The 22,879-nt window shown below is 41.9% G+C and overlaps 1 protein-coding gene across 1 annotated transcript in view; it reads right to left on the bottom strand.

The window, feature by feature from the left end:
- Positions 1 to 3,371: 3,371 nt before the first annotated feature.
- LOC114818503 (phosphatase and actin regulator 1-like) overlaps positions 3,372 to 22,879 on the bottom strand; it is a gene marked incomplete at its 3' end in the record, with an annotated part of 84,113 nt that continues 64,605 nt past the window's right edge. Inside the window, exons 3-5 of the mRNA XM_029084639.1 lie at positions 10,016 to 10,096; positions 4,562 to 4,747; positions 3,372 to 3,578 (exon numbers count right to left, since the gene is read on the bottom strand). Coding sequence (XP_028940472.1) covers positions 3,372 to 3,578; positions 4,562 to 4,747; positions 10,016 to 10,096 — 474 coding nt within the window. The remainder of the gene's footprint in view (positions 3,579 to 4,561; positions 4,748 to 10,015; positions 10,097 to 22,879) is intronic.

Genomic DNA, 22,879 nt, shown 5'->3' with positions numbered 1-22,879 from the left:
ATCCCCAACATTCTGTGATTCTGTGATCCCATAGCTGACCCTACTTTGAGTAGGAGGTTTGACTAGAGACTTCCTGAGGTTCCTTCCCACCTGAATGACCTTATACAAAAGCTCACTGGGAAGTTAATGGCCAACAGCAAATGCAGAGCAGTGAAACAATGGTATCAAAAGTTTTTGGATCACGTTTTTTTCCTAGGGTTGCCTGTCTTCTAGGGCTGCGTGGGCACTTCCACACCCAGTGTTGTGATACGGACATTCCCTGTGGAGACAGCATCATCAGAAGCATGGGAGGTGGCGTGAGGCAAAGTACGGAGCACCTTCTGCAGCGGTGCTGGCACCACTCCCAGGGGCTGCTCTGCAGTCTGCTCTTGGCTCTGTCCCCATTCCTGCACTGCCCCATCCCCACAGTGCCTCAGCCTTGAGAAGAAGCACGACAAGGTTGTGTGATTTATATTTGCTAGAAGCAATTCCCTCTTCTTGCCACCTTTAAAATAGATTTTTCCTTTTCATTCTCCCCAAAATTAAATGTGCTCTTACATGTTTATTTTAGGCCTGCTTTTATGTGCGTTTCTTACTGAGGGAAAGGCCAATCTTTGTCTTGGCAGAGGCAGATAGATGTTTGAGATGGTTCACAAATGCTTTCAGAGGTCAGGAATGTTCCTTTTCCATTTCTATAAACCTGTATTAAGTCCTTTGCCAAACCCCGCAAGTCAGTCTTCATGCCTCTATTGAAGAACTTTGGGATAAGTTCACAGCAAGAAGGTGGTCAGACTCAAAGGAAGCTTTTCTTTCCTCAAGTTTTGTATTTCAAATATTTACCTTTTTTTTTTGTTTGGTTTGGTTTGGTTTTTTTTGCTACTGACCCATGCCTGTAGTGATTTTATAATATGTTTCTATATACCATGTTTCTATTAAGTAGACACACATATGTACATATACATATATAATGACAGAAGTTGAGGCACTTCTGCGTTTTCAGATGTGTACCTGAACCCTTCACAAGATCACATCTCCCCTTGCAGTCTTCTTGAACAGAGCTACCAGACCATTAAACCACTGTCACTCTCCATTAGCCATGTCCAGTATGTCTTAATTGGTCCTTGAGCCTTCTCACACAATCTTCAGTAGAAAAACGGGTATGCAACAAGAACAGAAAAGCCTTCACTTTGAACACCAGAATTCAGGTTTTACTTGTTTTCTCACACACAAGCTAAGGATGTCTCTGGAGTAATTAGTAAAAGAATAGCATTAATTCTGCTTCTCACTGATGAGGGTGCTTCATTAGGATTGATTGCTCATTTCCAAAGATTATACAAGGCTAAAATAATTACCAGTGGAGAACACAAGGCACCAAACAACACGTATACCCTTTAGACCACCGAAGTAAACAGACCCTTAAGAATACTTTTATTTATGAGGTATGTATAAATGAGGCTTTCAGTTTTACCAGGAATAACAGCCTATTAAATTAGGGCCCTATGATTAAATCTGAATATCTGTTCCTTTTCCTGAGGGTTCTATATATGTAGGTACAAGAGTATCTCTATATGCACGTACTTAGGACTGGATGAGAGACCACTAACGGCCACCACAAAGTAAGCGGAGTCACAGTTCTGTTTCATTTTCATGGGAAAGTCGTCACCATCAAGCAACTGACTTAAGCTGATAGCTTGAGCCTGATTCTATTTCACACAAAATTTCCAGCTGCAAAAAAACCCCCACACCAGAAGCCCTCATTCTCTGATTTTTCTGCTCTCTCTTTCACATGAAAGGCTTATGAATGAAGGACATTTAGTACCTGAGCTTTTTTCCTTCCTATGCTATTCCCATTTCTTTTATTTCTTCTGTGTTGGCCTCATTTCTGAGCAGCTTCTTGTAATTGGGACAGAGTGTTATGGCAGATCATAGGAAGCTGGTTTTGTCCTCACCTGAAGCCATTAATACTGCTGTCTGACTTTCCAAGCTGCAGAACTGCCCATTCAGTTTCTAGTACAAGGCACAATTTTAACCATTACGTGTAGATTTTGGCAGGCAAGAAAGTAAAGAGATTTCACATAAAATGAACAAAACTATAGAGAACAAAAAACGTGTGGTCATCCGAACAGAAACATGAAGAGACTACGTAGAGATATGAGAGAAAACCAGAACATGCTCTTTCCTAATGAGCTCTTTCCTGATATATACCTTAACCCAGATAAAATGGGTATTAACGTGTCAGGGGGGAAAAAAAATCCATCTAGAATGTATCAATGTGGACTGAGCATTTTGCACATCACCCCTGAAAAGATCAGGGCAGCATCAACACAATAAGATCAACCCGGTGAGAAGACCGGTAGCTGCTCCAGTACAGAGATGGACCACACTTTGTCTTGAATTCAGAATTTGGAAGTGCTGCCTCCTGGGCAGCAGCTGCAATGATGAGCTGACTGTTTAAAAGGTGCAGACAAGAGTTCAGGGAACCTTTTTTAGTCTGTGTAAACGTAGCCATGCTTTGCTTTGGTGGTCTAAATGAGACACTGGAGAGAGGAGACGCACCAATCCTCCTTCCATGTGTACCTAGAGCTTTGAATCCCAAAGAGCCTGGACACTTCTGAAAACATCTGGAACACAAAAAAGGAGCCTGTATTGTCTACTGTTGCTAGCTGCCACGCAGCGAGAGGTAAACTGTAGCATGAACTGCAGGACATCAAAATCTTAGTCACTGGGAACTGGAGCTGCCCAGCTAGAGCAGGACTCACCAGTGGGAGAGGAGTAGTCAGAGCAGAGGGGTGGAAAGGGGGAGCAGTTGGGCAGGTGGTGTGAGCAGGGAAGCAAAACTGCGAGAAGCCATGGGACAGAATGGCCTGTGCAAGGATCAGGAGGCCAAGTAAGAGAAAAACATATGGAAAGATACAGGGTGTGCGCAGGGGGAACTGCCCAGAAGGCAGTTGAGAGGAGAAGCAACAAAGGGCAAAAGGAGAAAGTAAAACTCTCCCTTTCCCCTCAGTCCTCACCTCTTTTCTCATTAAAGGCATTTAAAGATATCCTAGTATTTTCCTGTTACTTCCTTTCCCATCAAAGCACATCCTGCAATTTTTGCAGTGATGGTAAGTCTTGATGAATAAGAGTAAGGAGGGTTAGGAGATGCAGTGGAGGTCTTCGGTAGTTACAGCTGAAAGGAGAAGTGCCCCGAAGGAACCCTGATGAAGGTAGAGTCTGAAAATACTTCATGATCCCTGCCTTAGGTACAACACAGATACATTGCCAGTACACACAACAACATGTGCAAACAGCGTTACAGAAGGAGGAAGGACACTGAGAACCTTGCTGTAGGGGGAGGTTTATCCTATAAGGGAAATGGTGGTGCTGAGGGTCCAGGAACACCTACTTACCAGTTAAGTGGCTGGCAATCCTGGCAATAGGTTTAGGAGGCAGGGCAGGGGGCTGTTTGAGGAGGGACAACTGTTTCACTGGGGTGTCCTCATGGTCTCCAGGGAAAGCAGCAGATTTTTTTGGGGGAAGTAGCAGGACTGGCTTAGCTGTAGGATCTTGGGACAGGAGGACGCCGGAATCATTGGATGTGGGGCTCTCTTCAGACACTGGAGGACACAACCACATCATAGACGCAACAACGTTACGAGCAAAGCAGCAGCGGATACAGCCGTAGTAAGACAAGAAAAGCAGCACAGCAAGGCAGATTAAGAACAATTAATAGATATCACTCAAACATCATATAACATAGAAAGGAGAAGAGAGAGAAGAGAAAGAGAGAAAAACAGAGAGAGGAAGAGTAACACACATCTACACAACAGCTGAATTTCCCATTACCTCTGGCAGAAGCCAGCTCCCTCATGCCAAGCTGGGATGTATTCCCAAATCTTGAACACAAATCAAGAGTCTTAAAATGTCACATCTCAGATGGTCTGTCACCACAGCTTGCTCAGGACCAGATATGTTAGCAGGTGGTCTCTAAATTATCCTATAAATGTAAAAGCACCTCACGGGGCCTACTCCATTTCAAAGAGGCCACACAGCTGTGCAATATCATGGATGAATGCTTCTACCAGTCGCTTTTCCGCACTTGACCTCCACTCACAACTCTTGGCATTAAGTGATGCAGAAAGAGGAGCTAACCTAGATGTACAGCATTGCCATCTCTCTGCACGGGTTGGGGAAGAAGCACAGAGAGCCTCACCTAGGGTAGGGCACCTGGCAGTGTTAGCTACTGAAAGCTGTGTGGTGTGAACATCACCCAACACCACACAGCAGGTAAAGGGCATGATGTTGTACCCTAGGGTTTAAAAATGTTGTCAGCTTTCTGCTCTAGAGTTCATTGGTACAGCTGAGATGTATCCAGAGAGTTTGAAATCTACTGTTAAATGTTGACAAAGTGCAGGTTACTTGTGTAGAAGTAGAGGTTACTTCCACACTGAGCATCCAGTGACAATCTGTATGCTGTCACCTCCTTCTCCACCAGAAGACCTTGGTCTTCAACAAGGATTTCTCAGGGCTAGACACTGTTAGAAGTCAGAAACTTGTTTCAAACAGCTTAGAGTATCTACATCATAATGTAAAACATTACCTGTTCCATCCATGATCTCTGTGGTTGGGAGCACCTCGTATGAGCAGGGTTCCCCAGGTGCTGGACCTGACTCCAGTTCTGCTAGGGCTGGCAGGGATACCTGGCTGGAGCTCAGCACTTGCCCGGAGCCCAGAGGCTGCCCATTCTCCAAAGCTCCTTCTTCATTTGGTATGGAAAGTTCCCCATCTGTTCATAGTTGGAGGAAAGCAGAATGACAACAGAAGACACATAAATAAGATGCAGAAAGAATTTTTAATTAAATCTGCTATCTCCATTAGCTTGCTTGGAAATGAGGAGCCTGAATTGAGATCTTGTATGTATAGAGAAGACACAGGGAAAAGGATCAAAACAATATGGCTTTGTATCTCAAAAATACAACTTGTGCAGAGCAATTTTTGGAGATGTCTGACTGTGGTGTTCTGTCCATAACAGTTTCACAGAAATCAGACAGCATTCCACCTGCCTTAAGTGGTTATTAAGATTTGGGAAAGATCTGCCAAATATCTGTATTGATCCTTTGCTTACCCTAGGACAGTCATTATGATCCATGGTCTAAGCTGGGTAATTCCTGACCATCCTCCATCCATAGGGCCATGTAGCACCATCCAGGGCCACAAAATCTGTTTTCCTTCTGTCTCTGTTGAAGCTGGGAAGCCAGGAATGAGAATGGGCGGGAACTGCAGCTATGGAGTTTTCTTAAAGAATACTAATATAGACAGTATATAATTTATAATATTTAAAAAAATAATAATAATAACAACAACAAGAATTCTTCTTCCCTTACACCAATTTTTATGCTACAAGGGACACAAGCAAAATCACAGAACTATGTCCCTATTTTACACACAAATAAAAACACTACAGCTCCCAGCATCAAGAGTTTAAGTAAGGGAGAGAATAATTTTTATAGTCGCCTGGTGTAAGGTCTTGACAGTGGGATATAGCAGATTCTCTTTAGAAAGCCTATTTTTGAAGTTACTAATAATATCTTCTCTATCCGAGCAAAATTTCTGTAACAGCAGCTGGTAGTTTCTTTCCTATCAAATGACACTTCACATTAGAAATAATAAAGAACAGAAGCCAGGGATCAGATAATTCTCTATGGTGTCAACCCGCATGATTTTTATCTCAGCACTTGTTAGGCACAGCTCTCTGGTAGCTGGAGGCAATGACTACATGGATATCTCAACTACAGTTTTATAAAGGAAAGTGTTCAGCCCCTATGGTTACAAGTGGAAGCCTGAAAATATAACTGGAATGTGACCTGTAAAAAACCTAAAAACCAGCAGGAAAATAAATGGAGCCTCATTTTATTATGCATTTAAATTCTTTTTTTAAGTCAAACTCAGGATTTCAGGATCTGGTTCTTGATTTCTGGGCACCTCTGATTAGCCATATTACTGCGCAATGTACCGAGCAGAGATGCACATCATTCACATGAGCGCACATTTTCCCCTCACAGGGCTAAGATGTGCATAACACTTTGGAAAATAATACTGAAAAGAGAAAAAAAAAATTAAGTCTCACTTAAGCGTCAGGACACAGCAATTAACAAGTCTGAAAGCACGTTAGCTGATAACTATTCAGGATGATGTTTCTACCTTTTAAAGCTTCTCTACAGTGAGTGAAGATGGTCTCCTGCTTACTTTGGAATTATTAGAAATACCAAGGTCTTGACTTGCTTGTTTTTGTTGGAGGCTTTTTGAAGACCTAGAGAGCTATTACAGTACACAGCCACCTCATACTAGACTGAAACATGACCCACGGCTTTCAGAGTAATCAACTGAGCTGGCTAAAAGGTGGCAACATTAATCAAAACTGAAGGTTTTGGCCAATTGTTCGCAGCACAGTCTCCTAACTGCTGTGGTCATTCAATACAACCCCCTTTTATTTCCCTAGGCAGCAAAAATCAAACAACAGTTCAGCCAGTATTTAAGTGTTTTTCAACTGTCTGTCTGTCTGGGTGGAAATGCTACGTATCCTGTGCTCTCTCTCTCTCATAAACACACACTGTTACACGTGTTTGGGATAGGGGCTGCTGTTTTCTCAGTTACCTGGTTTCTGAAAGAGCATAACTATTTCTTACACAGAGCAACTGTTTCTTAATAAAAAACCATCACTTAATAAAAGGAAGAAGACAGGCTGAGAGAGTTGGGGCTGTTCAGCCTGGAGAAGAGAAAGCTCTGGGGAGATCTCATAGCGGCCTCCCAGTACCTGAAGGGGCTACAAGAAAGCTGGGGAAGGACTTTTCATAAGGGTAGTTAATGACAAAACAAGGGGAAATGGGTTTAAGCTGGAAGAGGGGAGGTTTAGATTAGATATTAGGAAGAAGTTCTTCACTGTGAGGGTGGTCAGACACTGGAACAGGTTGCCCAAGGAAGTTGTAGATGCCCCCTCCCTGGAAGTGTTGAAGGCCAGGCTGGATGAGGCTTTGAGCAACCTGGTCTAGTGGAAGGGGTCCCTGCTGATGGCGGTGGGTTGGAACTGGATGATCTTTAAGGTCCCTTCCAATCCTAACCATTCTATGATTCTATGAAGTGATTGTGTCCAGCAATATTCATTAATTCAGTGCAGGACTGAATTTGACTGTAACTATAAGCAGACAAAAGGTATGAGTGATAAAATCAGTAGCATTTAGGTTTTGGAGGGATGTCTGCATATTTTTAATGAAGCAGGATGCCCATCGTAACATGCTGAGCACCTTGAAATCTTACTGCCTTAAGTGCACCTTGCACTTCTCAAGGTATATTCAGCATGATTCCAATGACCCGTTGAAGGTTTACGACTACAGAAGTAAAACATGAGATAAAATATTGGCTTTTCCTTTTTGTCATAACAACAAGCATGACAGCTTTCTGTACTCACAGCATAACCTCTTTTAATCTTCCCTCTGAATATCTCCAATCTTCATTTGGACTCTAAAACTTGTCCTTGGATCTGACTGAAGTAATCAGATACAAAACGCAATCATGGTGGAAATGCACACCCTAAATCAGATCTTGCTTAAAGAAAAGCTACATGGGGAGCTGCTGAAGTACAGACACACATCAAAGACGTGGGTAAAATAATTTGTAGAGTGAAGACTATCTTAGCGTGAATTAATCCTGGATCAGAGACATGCCTGACAACCAGATACAAAAGGCAAATTCTTTATTATTTTTAAAGTACTAAAAGCTATTCTGTTTAGCTGACATACAAATGAAAAGAATCCCGGTAATACAATTATTACATATCACAGATGGGTTATGGTTGGAAGGGACCTCTGAAGATCATCTAGTCCAACCACAGACTCCTAGAGCACATGAACCAGGGTTTTGTCCAGATGGTTTTTCAATATCTCCAGGGAGGGAGATTCCACAACCTCTCTGAGCAACCTGTTCCAGTGCTCAGTCACCTCACAGTGAAGAAGCTCTTCCTTATGTTCAGGTGGAACTTCCTATGCTGCAGTTTGTGCCCGTTGCCTCTCATCCTATTGCTGGGTGCCAATGGGAAGAGTCTGGCTCCATCCTTTAGACACTGTCCCATTAGATATTTATGAACATTAATCAGATCCCCTCTGAGTCATCTTTTCTCCAGGCTGAACAGGCCCAGCTCCCTCTGCCTTTCCCCATATGGAAGATGCTCCAGTCCTCTAATCATCTCAGTCACCCTTCGTTGGACACGCTCCAGGAATTTCATGTCCTTCCTGTACTGGGGAGCCCAGAACTGGACACAATACTCCAGGTGGGGCCTCACACACTGCCACAAAAATCTGCTTTCGCATATAACTGCAACACTTTCAAATCCTGCCAGGATTTAGGTAACCTGAAATTTGGGTCTAAATTAATCATTTTTATTAGAGAGTACAAAAATACAAAAGTATAAAAGATGAAGACTGCCCATGCTTCCTTGCAGAACCATTGCACCATCATCTCTGAAGCAAGCAACCAGTAGATGCTCGCATTCATAAATTTCTCACTACAGGCAGTCATGTTTTATCTGAAGCTATGTTCAGATAAAAAAAGAAGTATTGAAATACAAGTAGATTTAATTCTTTGACTGGCACCATGGAACAGTGGGCAATTCTAAAGACAGATGCTTCTGGGATGGTTACACCTTCATGAAAATCAAAGCTCTTTATCTATGTGGTATAGCAAAAAATGTGAGATCTTCTAAATGCTCTCCTAATGTTCTGAGTTGCAGGTGGAAGCTGTATTTTTAACCTCTCAGCACTGCCTGCCCACAAACTATTAGAACAGCAGGTGCCTCATCAGATACTTCTCCAACTTACTATTTTTCCAAAAGTACCCAGTATTTGAAAAAAAATTACCACCTTTGCCTACATTTTCAGAAGACTCAAGTCACCGAGCCTTGGAAATGGAGGAAGACAGAAACTGATTTGGTCATGAGATTGGCCCTTGCCAAGAAAAGAGCTCTGTGCAGTCCCGTCTGGACTGGTTTCACTTGACTAGTTTTAAGTGTGGGGGTCACTGAAGTGATAAAAGCATTTCTTGTTTCCCAATGACAGCAGCTGGACTGCAGTGACTGCCATGTATGAACAACATGACATACTGTGCTCTAGCTCTAACTTTCACCTGCTGGATGACACAAAATCCTCTGAAAAGCCAGAAAATCCTGAAGCAAACAGGTCAGGGTATCATTTTATACAGCAGGTGAACAAACTTGCTAATTCTGTTTTTCTTCAACACAAAAGATATGATAAAACCAACACTTTAAAGCACTTTGTGCTTTAAAGCACAGGCATAAGTTGTATTGAAATTAAGAGGCAACTTTGGCATGTCTTTATATAATTTGCTGAATTAATTCCCTTAGTTATTGACAAGGGAAGCAGCAAAACAAGTAAAAGCTGCAGTTAAAGATTGACAAAGATGTAATAGATGTCAAATAGGTGTTGCATTACCAGTGTAAAACAACGGTGTTTGTAAAACAGTGGTGTTTGGCACAAATAACACATTAGCAACTCAACAAATTAATTATCCTGAACAAGGAATTATTATTATTATGTCTTCTGAGCTATTTCAAGGGAATGTGCACCGTTCTGTGCTCATCACTATCCCAAATCTTTAAACATTTCCCTTTTCCACAACAGTTAATCCCAGAGTGACTCAACCAGACAACGACAATACACACAGGCAGGGACTCACTCCATCTCCCCGCAGTCTGGATGCCTCGCTGGTTTGCAGCGACTGGCTCTTGCACGCTGCCATGATTTATATTTCTACTGCTTTATAATTCTGATTAGCTTTCAGTTTTATTTGCTAAATAGCTATCATGTTTATCCAATAGAGAGGGCGAGCCCGTGGTGAAATCAAACAAGGTGTTTGGAGACCTTATTCTGCACAGTTCTACAATTCAGGACTGTATTCCCAGTTCTTAAATGCTACAGTAATGTAATATCTGGCCATAAAACTATATGGGAAGTCAATTTAATGTTGTGAAAAGAAGAACACTTACCTTTATCGAAAATTTCTTTCAGCACTCCTCGTTTTATAAGCTCCTCTCTGCTCTGCCTCATTGATATTTTTCTTTCCAAAGCTGTAAGCAAAGGAGAAGGGTCAATATAAAGGGAAAAGAAGGGAAATGATTGTTTTTAAAAGCTCTATGTCTTTTAAGGCATTTAAAAAATGTTTTTTCTCCTCATCAAGTCAGTGGCAAATTAGTGTCTCAACATAAAGGCTACTGTCAGTCCTGAGAATCTGCCTGCTGCTGTAGCATGGCCGTTTATTGACAGACATGGTTATAGACTGACCAATTTGAGGGCAGGCCTGCACTCCCATTGCTTCATTTTGACATGACCCAAGCATTGCTGTGGAGAATTAGAGAGAGCAGAGGGAGAAAAAGGCAATTAGTGCAGAAGCTGGAGAAGGAAAAGTAAGAAAGGACGTAATGCAAAGGATCGTGCCAGTGAAAGACATGGCCATGGACTGTCCCCAGGCCACAGAAGGGGACTGGCACCTCTGCTGCCCTGAAGCCAAGGCTTGTTTGCCACTAACTTCACTGACAGCAGATCAAGGTGTTTGGGACAGTGAGAAAAATGAGCTGTTTAGTAGAGCCTTTTCCTCCCTGGAGGGGTGTTTTCCTCCCAGGAAGGTGTAAATGAGTGAACCTCCATGACAGCCATGGCAATTAACACCAGGTCTGAACAGCCCGAGTCCTGTATTGGCTGCTTGGAGACGGTGGTCACTGGGGCGGCAAAATGACAGATAGAAATTTCATGTTTGTTTAGCTCAGTAGTAATTAAAACAATGTCTAATTAACCAAAACACCACAAAGGACATGCATTCAGGCAAAGACCTGAAAGGCAGCAAGCAAGGGGCGCAAGAAGCGATGTGCAAGGAGCGATGTGCACGCGCTCCGTGAGAAACAAGCCTGTGCATGCCAAAAAAAGAGGCACAGTCAAGGGCGAATCGCTTCTGCCATATGCTCCCCTCTCAGACCCAGCACACACATACACACACACAAATGAACTGGGACTTAGCATCTCCGGTCTGCTCAAGGCAGATTTAAAGCAAAAGAGACTCCAAAACCCTCTCTCCATCCCTGAAAACACAAGGATGTAATTTTTTCTGGCAGCGCTACACACACTGGCTGTTCCCACAGGGGCCATGGTATATTTGGTGAATGAGCTGTGCTTATGCTGACACACCGCACTCATTGTGACTGATTTGCTGTCAGATATGTCTGGCTTAGTGTGAACAAGGCCAGCTCTGCTTCAACTCTTTTCCAGATGTTAAATTTAGGTTTCCCCATTTTTAAAAATCAGTTTTGAACTGTACTCTTCAGGATAAAGAAGGTCAGGAGGTACACCCAGTAGCAAATAAAAACTCTGGTCTCCCCTAAACACACCCTTTGAACTTCAGCATAGAATCATAGAATAATGGAATGGTTTGGGTTGGAAGGGCTCTTAACGATCATCCAGTTCCAACCCACCGCCATCAGCGGGGACACCTTCCACTAGACCAGGTTGCTCAAAGCCTCATCCAGCCTGGCCTTCAACACCTCCAGGGAGGAGCAGCCACAACTTCCTTGGGCAACCTGTTCCAGTGTCTCACCACCCTCACAGTGAAGAACTTCTTACTAATACCTCATCTAAACCTCTCCTCTTCCAGCTTAAACCCATTTCCCCTTGCTTTGTCATTAACTGCCCTTATGAAAAGTCCCTCCCCAGATTTCTTGTAGCCCCTTCAGGTACTGGGAGGCCGCTATAAGATCTCCCCGGAGCCTTCTCTTCTCCAGGCTGAACAGCCCCAACTCTCTCAGCCTGTCCTCACAGCAGAGCTGCTCCAGCCCTCGCATCATCCTGGTGGCCTCCTCTGGACTTGTTCTAGCTGCTCCAGGTCTCTCTTGTGATGGGGGCTCCAGAACTGGAGGCAGCACTCCAGGTGGGGCCTTACGAGGGGAGAATCACCTCCCTCCACCTGCTGGACACGCTTCTCTTGATGCAGCCCATCAACCAGAATTAATGGCAGGTCCCTTTGCTGAAGCACAAGACCCCATACCCATCATCCAGCCTTTATTTCTGAGGCTGTTCACCTAACAGCTACAGCATTTTCCAGAGTGCCACGGCTGCATCTGAAGAAGTGCTTTAGGCATCTCACTGACTTTCAATGAAACTTTGATTTCTAAGTTTCTAATGTGCTTTTGAAAAGAAATATCCAACAATCAGACTGTGGAGTCACGTTGAAGACTGCTCCCCAACCTGCCTTTTCCCTGCACCGAAGGGGTCTTGTTCTGGTATGGTATTTAGAACTTCTTCCTCGTCCTCCTTAAGAGCAGCAGCTCTCAGCCTCTCCAAAAAAAGCCAGAACAAGCCACAGATAATTCCTGAGCTTTCTCCCACCAAAGAAATTGCTAAAACCCTGCTTGATTTTAAAGAGCAATTTGGCAGCACCCAACACCTTTTACAATAGGTCTGGAAAGTGTAATTTTCTGTTAGTGTAAGTAGCAAACAGCACCCAGCCTGTCTGAGCTGCTTCTTCCGTGGGAAACCAAGTTGGGTGAAAGAGTAGCAAAGCAGCAGTTTCTGCATATAGACAGCAACACTGCTCACAAAACAAAGACACAGACAAACACTGCTATTTCTGCACTTCACCTTCAACAGCTAAGTAACAGATCCACATTTTACACACAAATTCACTAATTCCTACCCACGTTCGCCGCCTCATCCTCCTGCCTATTCAACAACCAGCTATGCAAGGTAGCAGCATCACTACTGACTTCATGACCAGGACGTCCCATCACATTATTAAAGTGGTGGTAAGAAAAATAGTAATTTTGTGGATTGGAGTTAAGGTTTTTGGGGGACCAACTGCTATAGAGGGCTAGCAGGGCATTCTGAAGAAGCTCAGGAGTGTCTTTCCCAAAACAACTGCTAGGCAAGACATTCAAGTGTTGACCAAGACTTCTCGAAGTCATGGACCATTTTTGCAGTCTTGCAGAATATATTTTTGGAAGACATAGGTTTTTTCAGATGCACCCTTTTAGTTTTAGTTATTTTCTGCTCAAGAATGAAAAAAAAAACAACCAAAAAACCAAATCCAACCCTGCAGTTTGAAGCTCAGACTAAAACAATTTTTTTCAGTTTCCAAATCCTTTCTAAGTAGGTACAAGACAAAGTATTAATTATTTTCCTGCTAAGCCAGTTTAATTAATAAGATATTTAGAGGAAGGGCATGCTGGGCTAAGAGTAGCACTGAATGATAATAACAGATGTTATACTAAAACTATGGAACATGCTGCCTTCCTTTAATACAAATCTTCTCCCCAAACAAGTCTTGTGCATTTAAGAGCATAAACTGCTATACTACTGCTGGATCAGGTGGGAAAAAAAAATCCCAAGTGCTTAGATGCAGAACTCATTAAGATCTAACAGCCTGAACAATGAAATGTTTCACTTGGTCTGGATTTCTCTGGCAAAGATTGCCTTTTCTTTTAGGAAGGATTTTCTTTTCAAGCAGAAAGCTGATAGAGAATAAATTCATTCACTCTCCACTGAGAAGTGATCCATTCACAGCAGAGAATAAATAAAAACCTCTGAATTAATCCTCGATTCAGGAGAACCTTGTAAATTCAGTGATGGGGAAAAATTAAATATAATTAATATTTAACAAAAGATGTATTACTTCATTGACAGTTTTCCTTGGTGATTAACCTCATTTTGTTCATTTGTACAATCTTCCAGGAGATTAAAAATAAGCATTAAGCCCTCTTTATGGGGTCTACTTATGCCAGAAACTGGTTTTCTTAATAAATTAATCCATTCTCTAAGAAATTCTCAGTTACCAGTCTAGAGAAATGAGCACATGTGTATTTTCTGGTATAGGAGTACAGATTTTGCCAGTATTCTCTGCAGTACGCTGTTGCTTTTAAGCTCTGATGAAGAATCAGTAGGAAATGTTTTTATTAATGTTTCTGAGCTGGTGTTTTTGAACTCGTCCCTCAGGAGCAGCACCCCTCCGCTGTTCAAGCAGAGCTTTTCTCTGTGGTAGACCCATTAAGATGACTAAAGTCTTGACAAGGTCAGGAGGATTTCCTGCCCCTCCACTCTAGAAATCAAGTAGAGTTTTGCCTTTATTCCTTTAATAAGCCGTTGTGCTCCGTGATGGCAGTGATTGTGGGCTGCTCCTCCAGCTGAGAAGGTGAAGCTCACTGCTGCCTCTGTGCCAAGCGCTTCTGCTGCCCCATTAAAGAGCCAAAGAGATGTTTATGTAGTCAGGATGCGTAACCTTTCTGTCCCCCCCCCATCCTATCCTCCAAGACCAAAACATCACAGATGAACTCTTCCAACCTGCATCTCTATGAGAATAAACTGGTCCCCTTTGCATAACTTGTCACGTTGCTGTTTAAACCAAGGGGTGGAATAAATAAACAAGTTCTGCCCTTTCTTCTCATCTAACAGCCAAAACTAAACTCCAGCCTGTGCCAGCCACAGTTGAATCTTAACCTCACTTTTTTCTGAGGTTGCCCTCAACCTTTGTCTTAAAAAGCACTGGGGGTTGCTTTGCGTGAATTCTTCCTTTCAAAGGCCACTATAATTTTCATGATGATTTTAGGAAGCAAAGGTTGTTATAGGAATGGAGCTTAGAGCAGAAGCTTTCTGGTGCATCAATTATGTTTGGATTCAATAGGCAGAAATTTGCTTTGCTAATAATTCAGATCTGAATAATTAGAAACAAGTAAACCAATTGCTTTGCATAGTATTAAGATAAATGACCATCAATATTTCCCGTAGACCTGTAAGGAAGCAGAGATTTTCAGATGTGATGGATTAGGTATCAAAACATGTTACATCATCTTGAAATTCTTCCAACTATGTAGACTTTCTTGATAATCAAATGGAGCAGGATTCATCTGATGAAAATATTTACAGTGTGGGTTTCTGCCTCTGAGTTGGCTCTTACATATTAAGAGCAAATCTTGGGCATGATTGACCTCAGCCTAATGTAAGCATCTAAATCAGGCTGAACTGCACCTTGGAAGTGTCTGTTAGTCTTTACCAACCGTAAAGGACCTGGAGCAGCTAGAACAAGTCCAGAGGAGGCCACCAGGATGATCCGAGGGCTGGAGCAGCTCTGCTGTGAGGACAGGCTGAGAGAGTTGGGGCTGTTCAGCCTGGAGAAGAGAAGGCTCCGGGGAGATCTTATAGCGGCCTCCCAGTACCTGAAGGGGCTACAAGAAAGCTGGGGAGGGACTTTTCATAAGGGCAGTTAATGACAAAACAAGGGGAAATGGGTTTAGGCTGAAAGAGGGGAGGTTTAGATGAGATATTAGGAAGTTCTTCACTGTGAGGGTGGTCAGACACTGGCCCAGGTTGCCCAAGGAAGTTGTGGCTGCTCCTCCCTGGAGGTGTTCAAGGCCAGGTTGGATGAGGCTTTGAGCAACCTGTTCTAGTGGAAGGTGTCCCGGCTGATGGCAGGGGGGTTGGAACTGGATGAGCTTTAAGGTCCCTTCCAACCCAGACCGTTCTGTGATTCTATGATTCTATGATTCTAAGGGTGAGTAGATGAGATAAAGATGCATAAAATTAGGGTTGAATCCACTCCTGAAATAAAAATTGACTGAAGAGGGCAGTTTTAAGAAAAGAAATGCTGCTGTAGATGGAAGTTGCAGATGGAGCTGAGGAAAATGTAGCTGGATGTGTCAGCGCCCACAGAGCTCCATTCATTTTGGGATTGTTTGAATAACTGTGGCATGACACCCAGCATCGCTGCTGTGAGCTTGGGGTTTGACCAACGCCAAAACAAAGCTTGGTTGAAATAACTGTTTTGCTTTGCTCAGTGCTAAATATGAATTTTGTTTGGCTTCAAACACTCATAATTCTCTTGAAGCCTGAGGGAAGAAAAAAACATTCCAACAGGCTTCTAAATCTTTGAGATTTATAGTTCCTTACAGAAGCTTTGGGTTTCTCTCTAATCTCAGCCTGGGTTTTCCTGTAACAGTACCATCTACAAAATCTGACTCAGACAGATTCCTACCTCGAAAGGATTAGGAGCCCCTTTTTGTCTGTGATGTCCACTCATAACATTTCTTGTTCTGGCTATAGCCTAGCACTCCTATTCCATGAGATTACAAAATAAGTGAACATCAGTGAGGGAAAGATGTGTGGGTATTAAAAGTTAAGTTTGATTAAAAAAAAAAATGTTGCAAATACCTCTCCAAATCTGGTGCTGCTACAGTAGTTGACAAAAAAATTTTAAAAAATAATAATTTAAAAAATTCCCTTTCAGTACATGAATCATTTAGAAAACTTCTGTGGCATGTGCTACAAGACAAACTAATAAAACAGGAGCAAAACCCGGCATTGCTGCCACACTGGAGGAGTAACTCAAAACACTGTAGAAGCAAACCAATATATTATTATGATTACAGAGGTGGAAAAGTGAGGTACAGACACATTGAAAGAACTTGGCTTGTCGCCTGCTAGATCAATAGCAAAGCATTAACAGCAACCATTCTGTGGCCAGTGGCCAACAAACTACACTAAGAAATGATCCTTCTAGACTTAAAATTTGTTAATCTAAAATTAAGACAAAAGAATTGGAAATATAGGCCAAAAAAACCACCCAAACCCCAACCTGACAAAGTCTATTTATTTTATTTCAGTCTTTTAAGTACAACTGCATTCATTTTAGATTATGACTACTTAAAATACAGAGATGATGATATTAGGGCATCTTGTTTCCACTCAAATTCAGATCAGTTCAAGACACTGGTCCATCTGCAGTAAGAAGCAGTGGACGAGGAGCATGGTAAATCTTCATCTGCAACAGGCAAGCCTTTGAAATTGCACAGTAAAAATAAACACATTCATTTGAGAATGTAGGATCAAACCTAAAATTCCTAATTATTAACCAGAAGAGTTTAGAGGTATAACAGTTGCCACACCTGGTAAGTAGAGATAAAAATGGAATTCCTTCTTCCTTACTGATGGTGAAAGAAAGTCAAACTGGGGAAGAAGCTGAAATCAGCCTTAAGAAAACTCTAGATTTATACTGATCATTACTACATGTAAATTGCCAGAGGACAGACCCAGGAGGACAACAAATCTGTAAAAGAAGAATTGCAGGAGCTCATCAAAATACTGCAAACTACATTAAGCAAAGAAGTTCACAATACAGTAACACAACTCTGAAGCACAGCATACAACCAAGAGCTCATCAAACACAAGGAAAGGCAGAGAAATAAAATCGGAAGGACTCTACCATAATTAACAGAAGGAAGTGAACTAAAGAAATCAGAAATCCAATCCTAGAGCAGATGGACTGGATTTTTTTCACATAGAAGAACTGGGGGAAAAAAAAAATCCCACAACACAAAAATCAATCAAAGAAGCTGCCTTCCTAGGAAAAGAACTTAATTTCAAGCTAGATCCAAAGAAAACCAACAGAATGGATTTCACAAGCCAAGCAGAGCAAGCCTGGTAGAAGAGGAATACATAAAAAAAGGAGATAAAACAAGAACTCTTGACAAATACAACAAACAGGTGTGTGATAGGAAAAAAAAATTAAGAAAATGGAAGTGAAAAGAAAATGAGCTTGTAAACACCCTTAAGAAAAATGTAACCACTCTCAACAGCCCAGCTAATAAACAGCAAAACTCCCCTGTGTCAGCGAACTGTGATCTATCAATAGCATTATGGAAAGACTCACATTTTCATCCCCTTTCTACATAATTGTTTTTCTTGTCACACTTGAGAAGTGTTGTACAGCAGGTCAGGGAGAAATTCAGAAAGCTGACCAGAATATTGACAAAATTAAGAAAATACATTCCTCTTGTTCTTCCCTCTGAACCACAGCACAGCATTTTCATGAATTCCTAGGTAATACTAGGTCAACTAGAAAGCTGAGCCACCAAGAGGTCTTGCTTTCCACAACTTCATGAGAAATGAGGCCCTGTAGCTTAATTAAAGAAATTTGCAACAAGGTAATAACATAGCATATCTTAGAGTACACCTGCTCTGCAATTACAGTGTGATTGCGGCACAGAAAGCCATACCCTGGGCTTTCTGAATATATATAATTTAGGCATCAAAAACAGTAATGAGGGGGTGGTACTGACTTATTTGAAGGTTTTAATCTAAGTAAGAAACCTGGCAGGCTTGAACAGCCCATGCTGAAGTCCATACTGCTACCAGCACCCTAAGTAGCTATAGCTAGATTAAACATAAATTGAGCATAGCTATTACCACCACAGTTCTCACTGCAATGAAGCTATGTCCCAAGTGCCAGCAGAAGGCAGCTCACACAGTCCTTGTGACAGGAGATTCATTCATGTTCTCACATGGACCACTAGCAGATGAAATGATGGTTTCTTCCGCAGGCTTCTGTGTTACACCACGCAGAAGTTGTAGTGTCAAAGAAACATGAAGAATATGGGTTCTACTCATCAAGCCTTTGCAACCAGGCAAGACAAGTGATGCCATCTTAAATGACTACAAAGAAAGAAATATGTAGGAACATCATCAGCAGCTGTACCTCTCAACGAACGGTTGCTTCTTGTAAGCGACTCGACTTGCTTTAAGCACCTCGCCATCTCTGATTTCTTTAAGTACAACAAACAACTCTGCTAAAAGCAAATTAGCAAAGAGCTGGGTGAGATAACTGCAGTGTGCTTCCCTCACCCTGAGAAGATGGTACCCAGATAGACGATACTGCAGTAGGGATCTGCAGTGTCATCTCTAATGGCAGAAACGTCTATTTGCCATATTCTTCTGCATAATAGTTCAAGGGACCGTCAAAACCCAAGGCATCTGCATGGTGGGCATTGCTAGAATAAGATAACGACTCCTGCAACTCTCTGCAGCTGAACAGAATTCTCTCCAGAACAGAGTTTACACATGGGATATAAATAACCAGGCAAGCTGCTGCTTTTGGATTTGCTCTTCATCAGACAACACATCCAGATGGCAAAATAGAGAGCACAGTTTACAGAAACAACTCTAGCAGATGTCAGGAAACTGGATTTTCCAGTGTAACTTTTAGAGGGTGAAGGAATCAGTTTTCCTGGGATAGAAAAAGGGAGGAAAATATCAAGATAAAACCAAAACAATGGCAGGCTGATCATAAGAAGGGAGGAGGAATGTTTGGCCAGGCCACCAGGAGATAACAACCTAAATACTGGCTGGTATTTGGTCCCCTTGTTTGCCAGCTGGGAGGATCACCCAGCCGACAGAAGAGAGAGTTGTGCTCAATTTAAGACAAGGGGCACAATTCTATTCATAGTAACAGCAAACTGCTGTGTAGATTGTTTTACAGCTTCAGTTTATCTGGTACTCACAGCCAGATAAATGTGTAAAAACAGTGCATCATCTTACTTTGGTTACAGTGAAGAAAGCTTGATCTTCATCAAATACTTCTATTTCACCAGATAGGAATTTGGGATAACTTAAAAAATACCTGCCCATTACCCAGAGTGTGTATTTACACATACAACTCTTGTAGTAAATTACAGTTTAGGAAACTGTTCTTCCACATATATAGGAATAATCAGTACACAGCAGCCTCCCAAACAGACACACAAAGCAGATGGAGAGCAATTTATCTGTGTCCACATAAAATAAATGTTACAAAGCATAGCTTGCAACTAAGAAATACCTACTTAAAGCAAAAGTTGGCTTAGCACCTTTTTTGAGAGAGAAGCTCTTAGGATTTCAAATACTTCTTGGAAACCACCACTACTTTTGTACACCCAGAAAACCCCAACTAAGCACACACAAATTAAAAATGAATTGTTATCAGAATGAACTGGCATCAGCCCTTCAACACAGACCCCTGTTAGGAGCCAAACAGGAAATCATTCATTTATCACTTGATTATAGAAATGACTGAATCACAAAGCAACAGACACTTCCTCCAAAATAAGAAGATTCCTGAATTGCAGCTGTCATGTCATCCAGCAATTATCTTTGGATGATAATTCCAGCTTGTGCAATGGCACTCGCTGGTTGATACATAATAGACTTAATGCTGAAAAAAAACCCTAAAGTGTCTTTAATACCATTGTCTTATCACCCAAAATAGTGCAGTCTACTTTCTGCTTTGGAAGCTGATAATAGTTCAAGCTACAGTAAAGCCACATGTGCAATTTCAGAATGTTTTATGCATTTAGAGTCTTGGTCTGATTTTTTGCTTTTTTTGGCTAAAAAGATAACTTTCCCAGATGGAGGGAAACTTTCCAGTATGCATGGCAGTCCTTTGGAATCAACAGACCAGAAAAGGATGAGTTTGGGATCTCAGTGACAGTAACATGATTGCAGAATAGCTTCATGAGAATTTAGCATGCACCATCCTGCCTCCTAGTATGAATTATTTCATTATTTCAATAGGAGATATTGAAATATCTCCTATTGAAAATTCCACCAATGACAAAAATGGTTTTATGCTCCTCTCCAGCAAGTGCTGAAGTTATCTGAGAAAATAAGTCATTTATACACTTAGTATTATATATTATCTTAATGCTTTTTTTGTGTGTGCAGAAACATAGTTATGATTCTTGCTTGAAATGAGGAGATGGAGTTGAAGATACTAAACAACTTCAGACAATAACAGTTTTGAACTGAAGTACTGATATAAGAAGCAAATTCAGAAAAGGATAGGCAGGAAGGGCAGTACAGTAAAGGAGATATAATAGTCTAGACACATTTCTTACAGTGTAATCAGATTATAAATTTAGATAACATTATATAAAAGAAAGGTATAATGTCAGTTTGATATCTCAGCATTCCAGTGTGTTTCTGCTCTCCAGAACTTGAGAACTTAACTGCTTGAGAGTCCAGCACAGAGCCACCAAGATGATGAAGGGAGTGGAGCATCTCCCTTATGAGGAAAGGCTGAGGGAGCTGGGGCTCTTTAGCTTGGAGAAGAGGAGACTGAGGGGTGACCTCATCAATGTTTATAAATATGTAAAGGGTGAATGTCAGGAGGATGGAGCCAGGCTCTTCTCAGTGATGCCCAATGGTAGGACAAGGGGCAATGGGTGTGAGCTGGAACACAGGAGGTTCTGCTTAAACTTGAGAAGAAACTTCTTTACAGTGAGGGTGACAGAGCCCTGGGACAGGCTGCCCAGGGAGGTTGTGGAGTCTCCTTCTCTGGAGACATTCAAGACCCGCCTGGACACCTTCCTGTGTGATCTCATTTAGGTTCCTGCTCTGGCAGGGGGATTGGACTGGATGATCTTTCGAGGTCCCTTCCAATCCCTGACATTCTGTGATTCTGTGAACTTAAGAAAGTTTATATGTTAAATATGCAGAAAATCAAACAGAAAATTGGTAGATTCACAGATGATCTAAGGTTAAAAGCAATGATCCAGAGGGATGAAGGCTGTGGTAAACAAGTAAAATATTTCCGCATCAGTGCTAACCCTGATAGGATGGCAAAGCAAAACTCTTCATGAAGAACTGTGGAAGTCTCTTTAAGAGAAGTGTCCCTAGGAGAATATTTAAAAGGAATCAATAAAATGAAGAGCAGTAAACTGACAAGACCATGCAGTCTTCTTCTCAGAGTTCCTCAGGAAATAATATATTTCATATAATATATGAATTGATAAGCGTGGCATATAACCTAGATAAGATAGAAAAGTGGGAGGTGTCAAATAGAAATGTTGCTATTTTTAAGAATCCAAGTCACCTAGGAATTACAGACCAGTAAGCCTCGTTTCCACGCTGCCCATCTAGGAATAGCAATATAGAACAGATCTAGAAATAGGAGACCTAGAACCAAAGAGAGATGGGAGAAGAATCATCCTGGGTTTGAGGTGAGAAGTTCACCGAAGTCAGTGAATGAAAATGCTGTGTTCCATGTGAGTGCTTTCAGAGTTCCAAACACTTATGTTAAGGTCATTGAAAGAATTAAAATTGCATGAGGTAAGAATGAAAATCCTCTAGTAGATTAATAACATGTTGGGAGGAATGTCCCACACATAAAACAGAGGGATGTGGTACCACCTGCTCTCTTCTTCACAAAGACACATTCTAGAAAGGCTTGTGGTAGGGGGGGGCAACAGAATTTGCTGACTGTAGTGAGAACTAATGCTGACTATAAAGAGCTGCAAAAGATCTTCTGATACTAAATCACACGCGATGAAATTCAACATTGATAAGAGCAAAAAAGACATTTGGGAAAAGGCAGCTCTAACTATACACACTTAACAAGAGCTAAATTAGTCGTTCCCACTCAGAAGACAGCGCTTGGAAACTCTGCAGAGAATTCTCTGAAAACATCATCTTAATGCTTGGGGCAGTAAAAAAGGAAATAGAAATTAGGAATTATTAGGAAATAAATACAGCAGCTTTGTGATAGTGTACTAGTCTACAGCTAATGCAGGTCTGTTCATCCATCTCCAAAAAGGTACAGCAGAACTAAAAAAGTTATGGAAAAGTGGAAAAAGAAAGATTAAAGGGACGGGTTATCTTATCCACGAGCAAAGTGTAATAGTGAAACTGCATTTTTTTTCATCTCTTCTTTTATACCAAGATCCTGCTCCCCTGACATTCACAAAAATACCTGGTAAGTGTCACCCAGGCTGTGCTCTGCACCAACCGGATAGTTCCCTTGAAGGAAAATCAAGGCACAAAACAGGACAGCCAACATCACTACACATGTTCTACACACCCTCTGGTGGGAGCTGCACCAGACAGGGCTCCCTTGGCCTGGCACAACCTTTCAAAGCATCCCCACAGCCCGTGCACTTTTCCAGCCCCAAAGATGAGGTGAAACTCATGCCAGAAGCGCTTTTGCCTTCTGAAGGCATGGGGTGGCCTTTGGCAGCAGTGTGAGCTCCTGCTCTCATGCAGCATGATCATGACCCATTGCTCCAGATCTG

This window comes from Antrostomus carolinensis, unplaced genomic scaffold (assembly GCF_000700745.2).
Source record: "Antrostomus carolinensis isolate BGI_N321 unplaced genomic scaffold, ASM70074v2 scaffold19750, whole genome shotgun sequence".
NCBI classification, from domain to species: Eukaryota; Metazoa; Chordata; class Aves; order Caprimulgiformes; family Caprimulgidae; genus Antrostomus; species Antrostomus carolinensis.
This window is presented reverse-complemented; position numbering and strand designations above follow the sequence as displayed.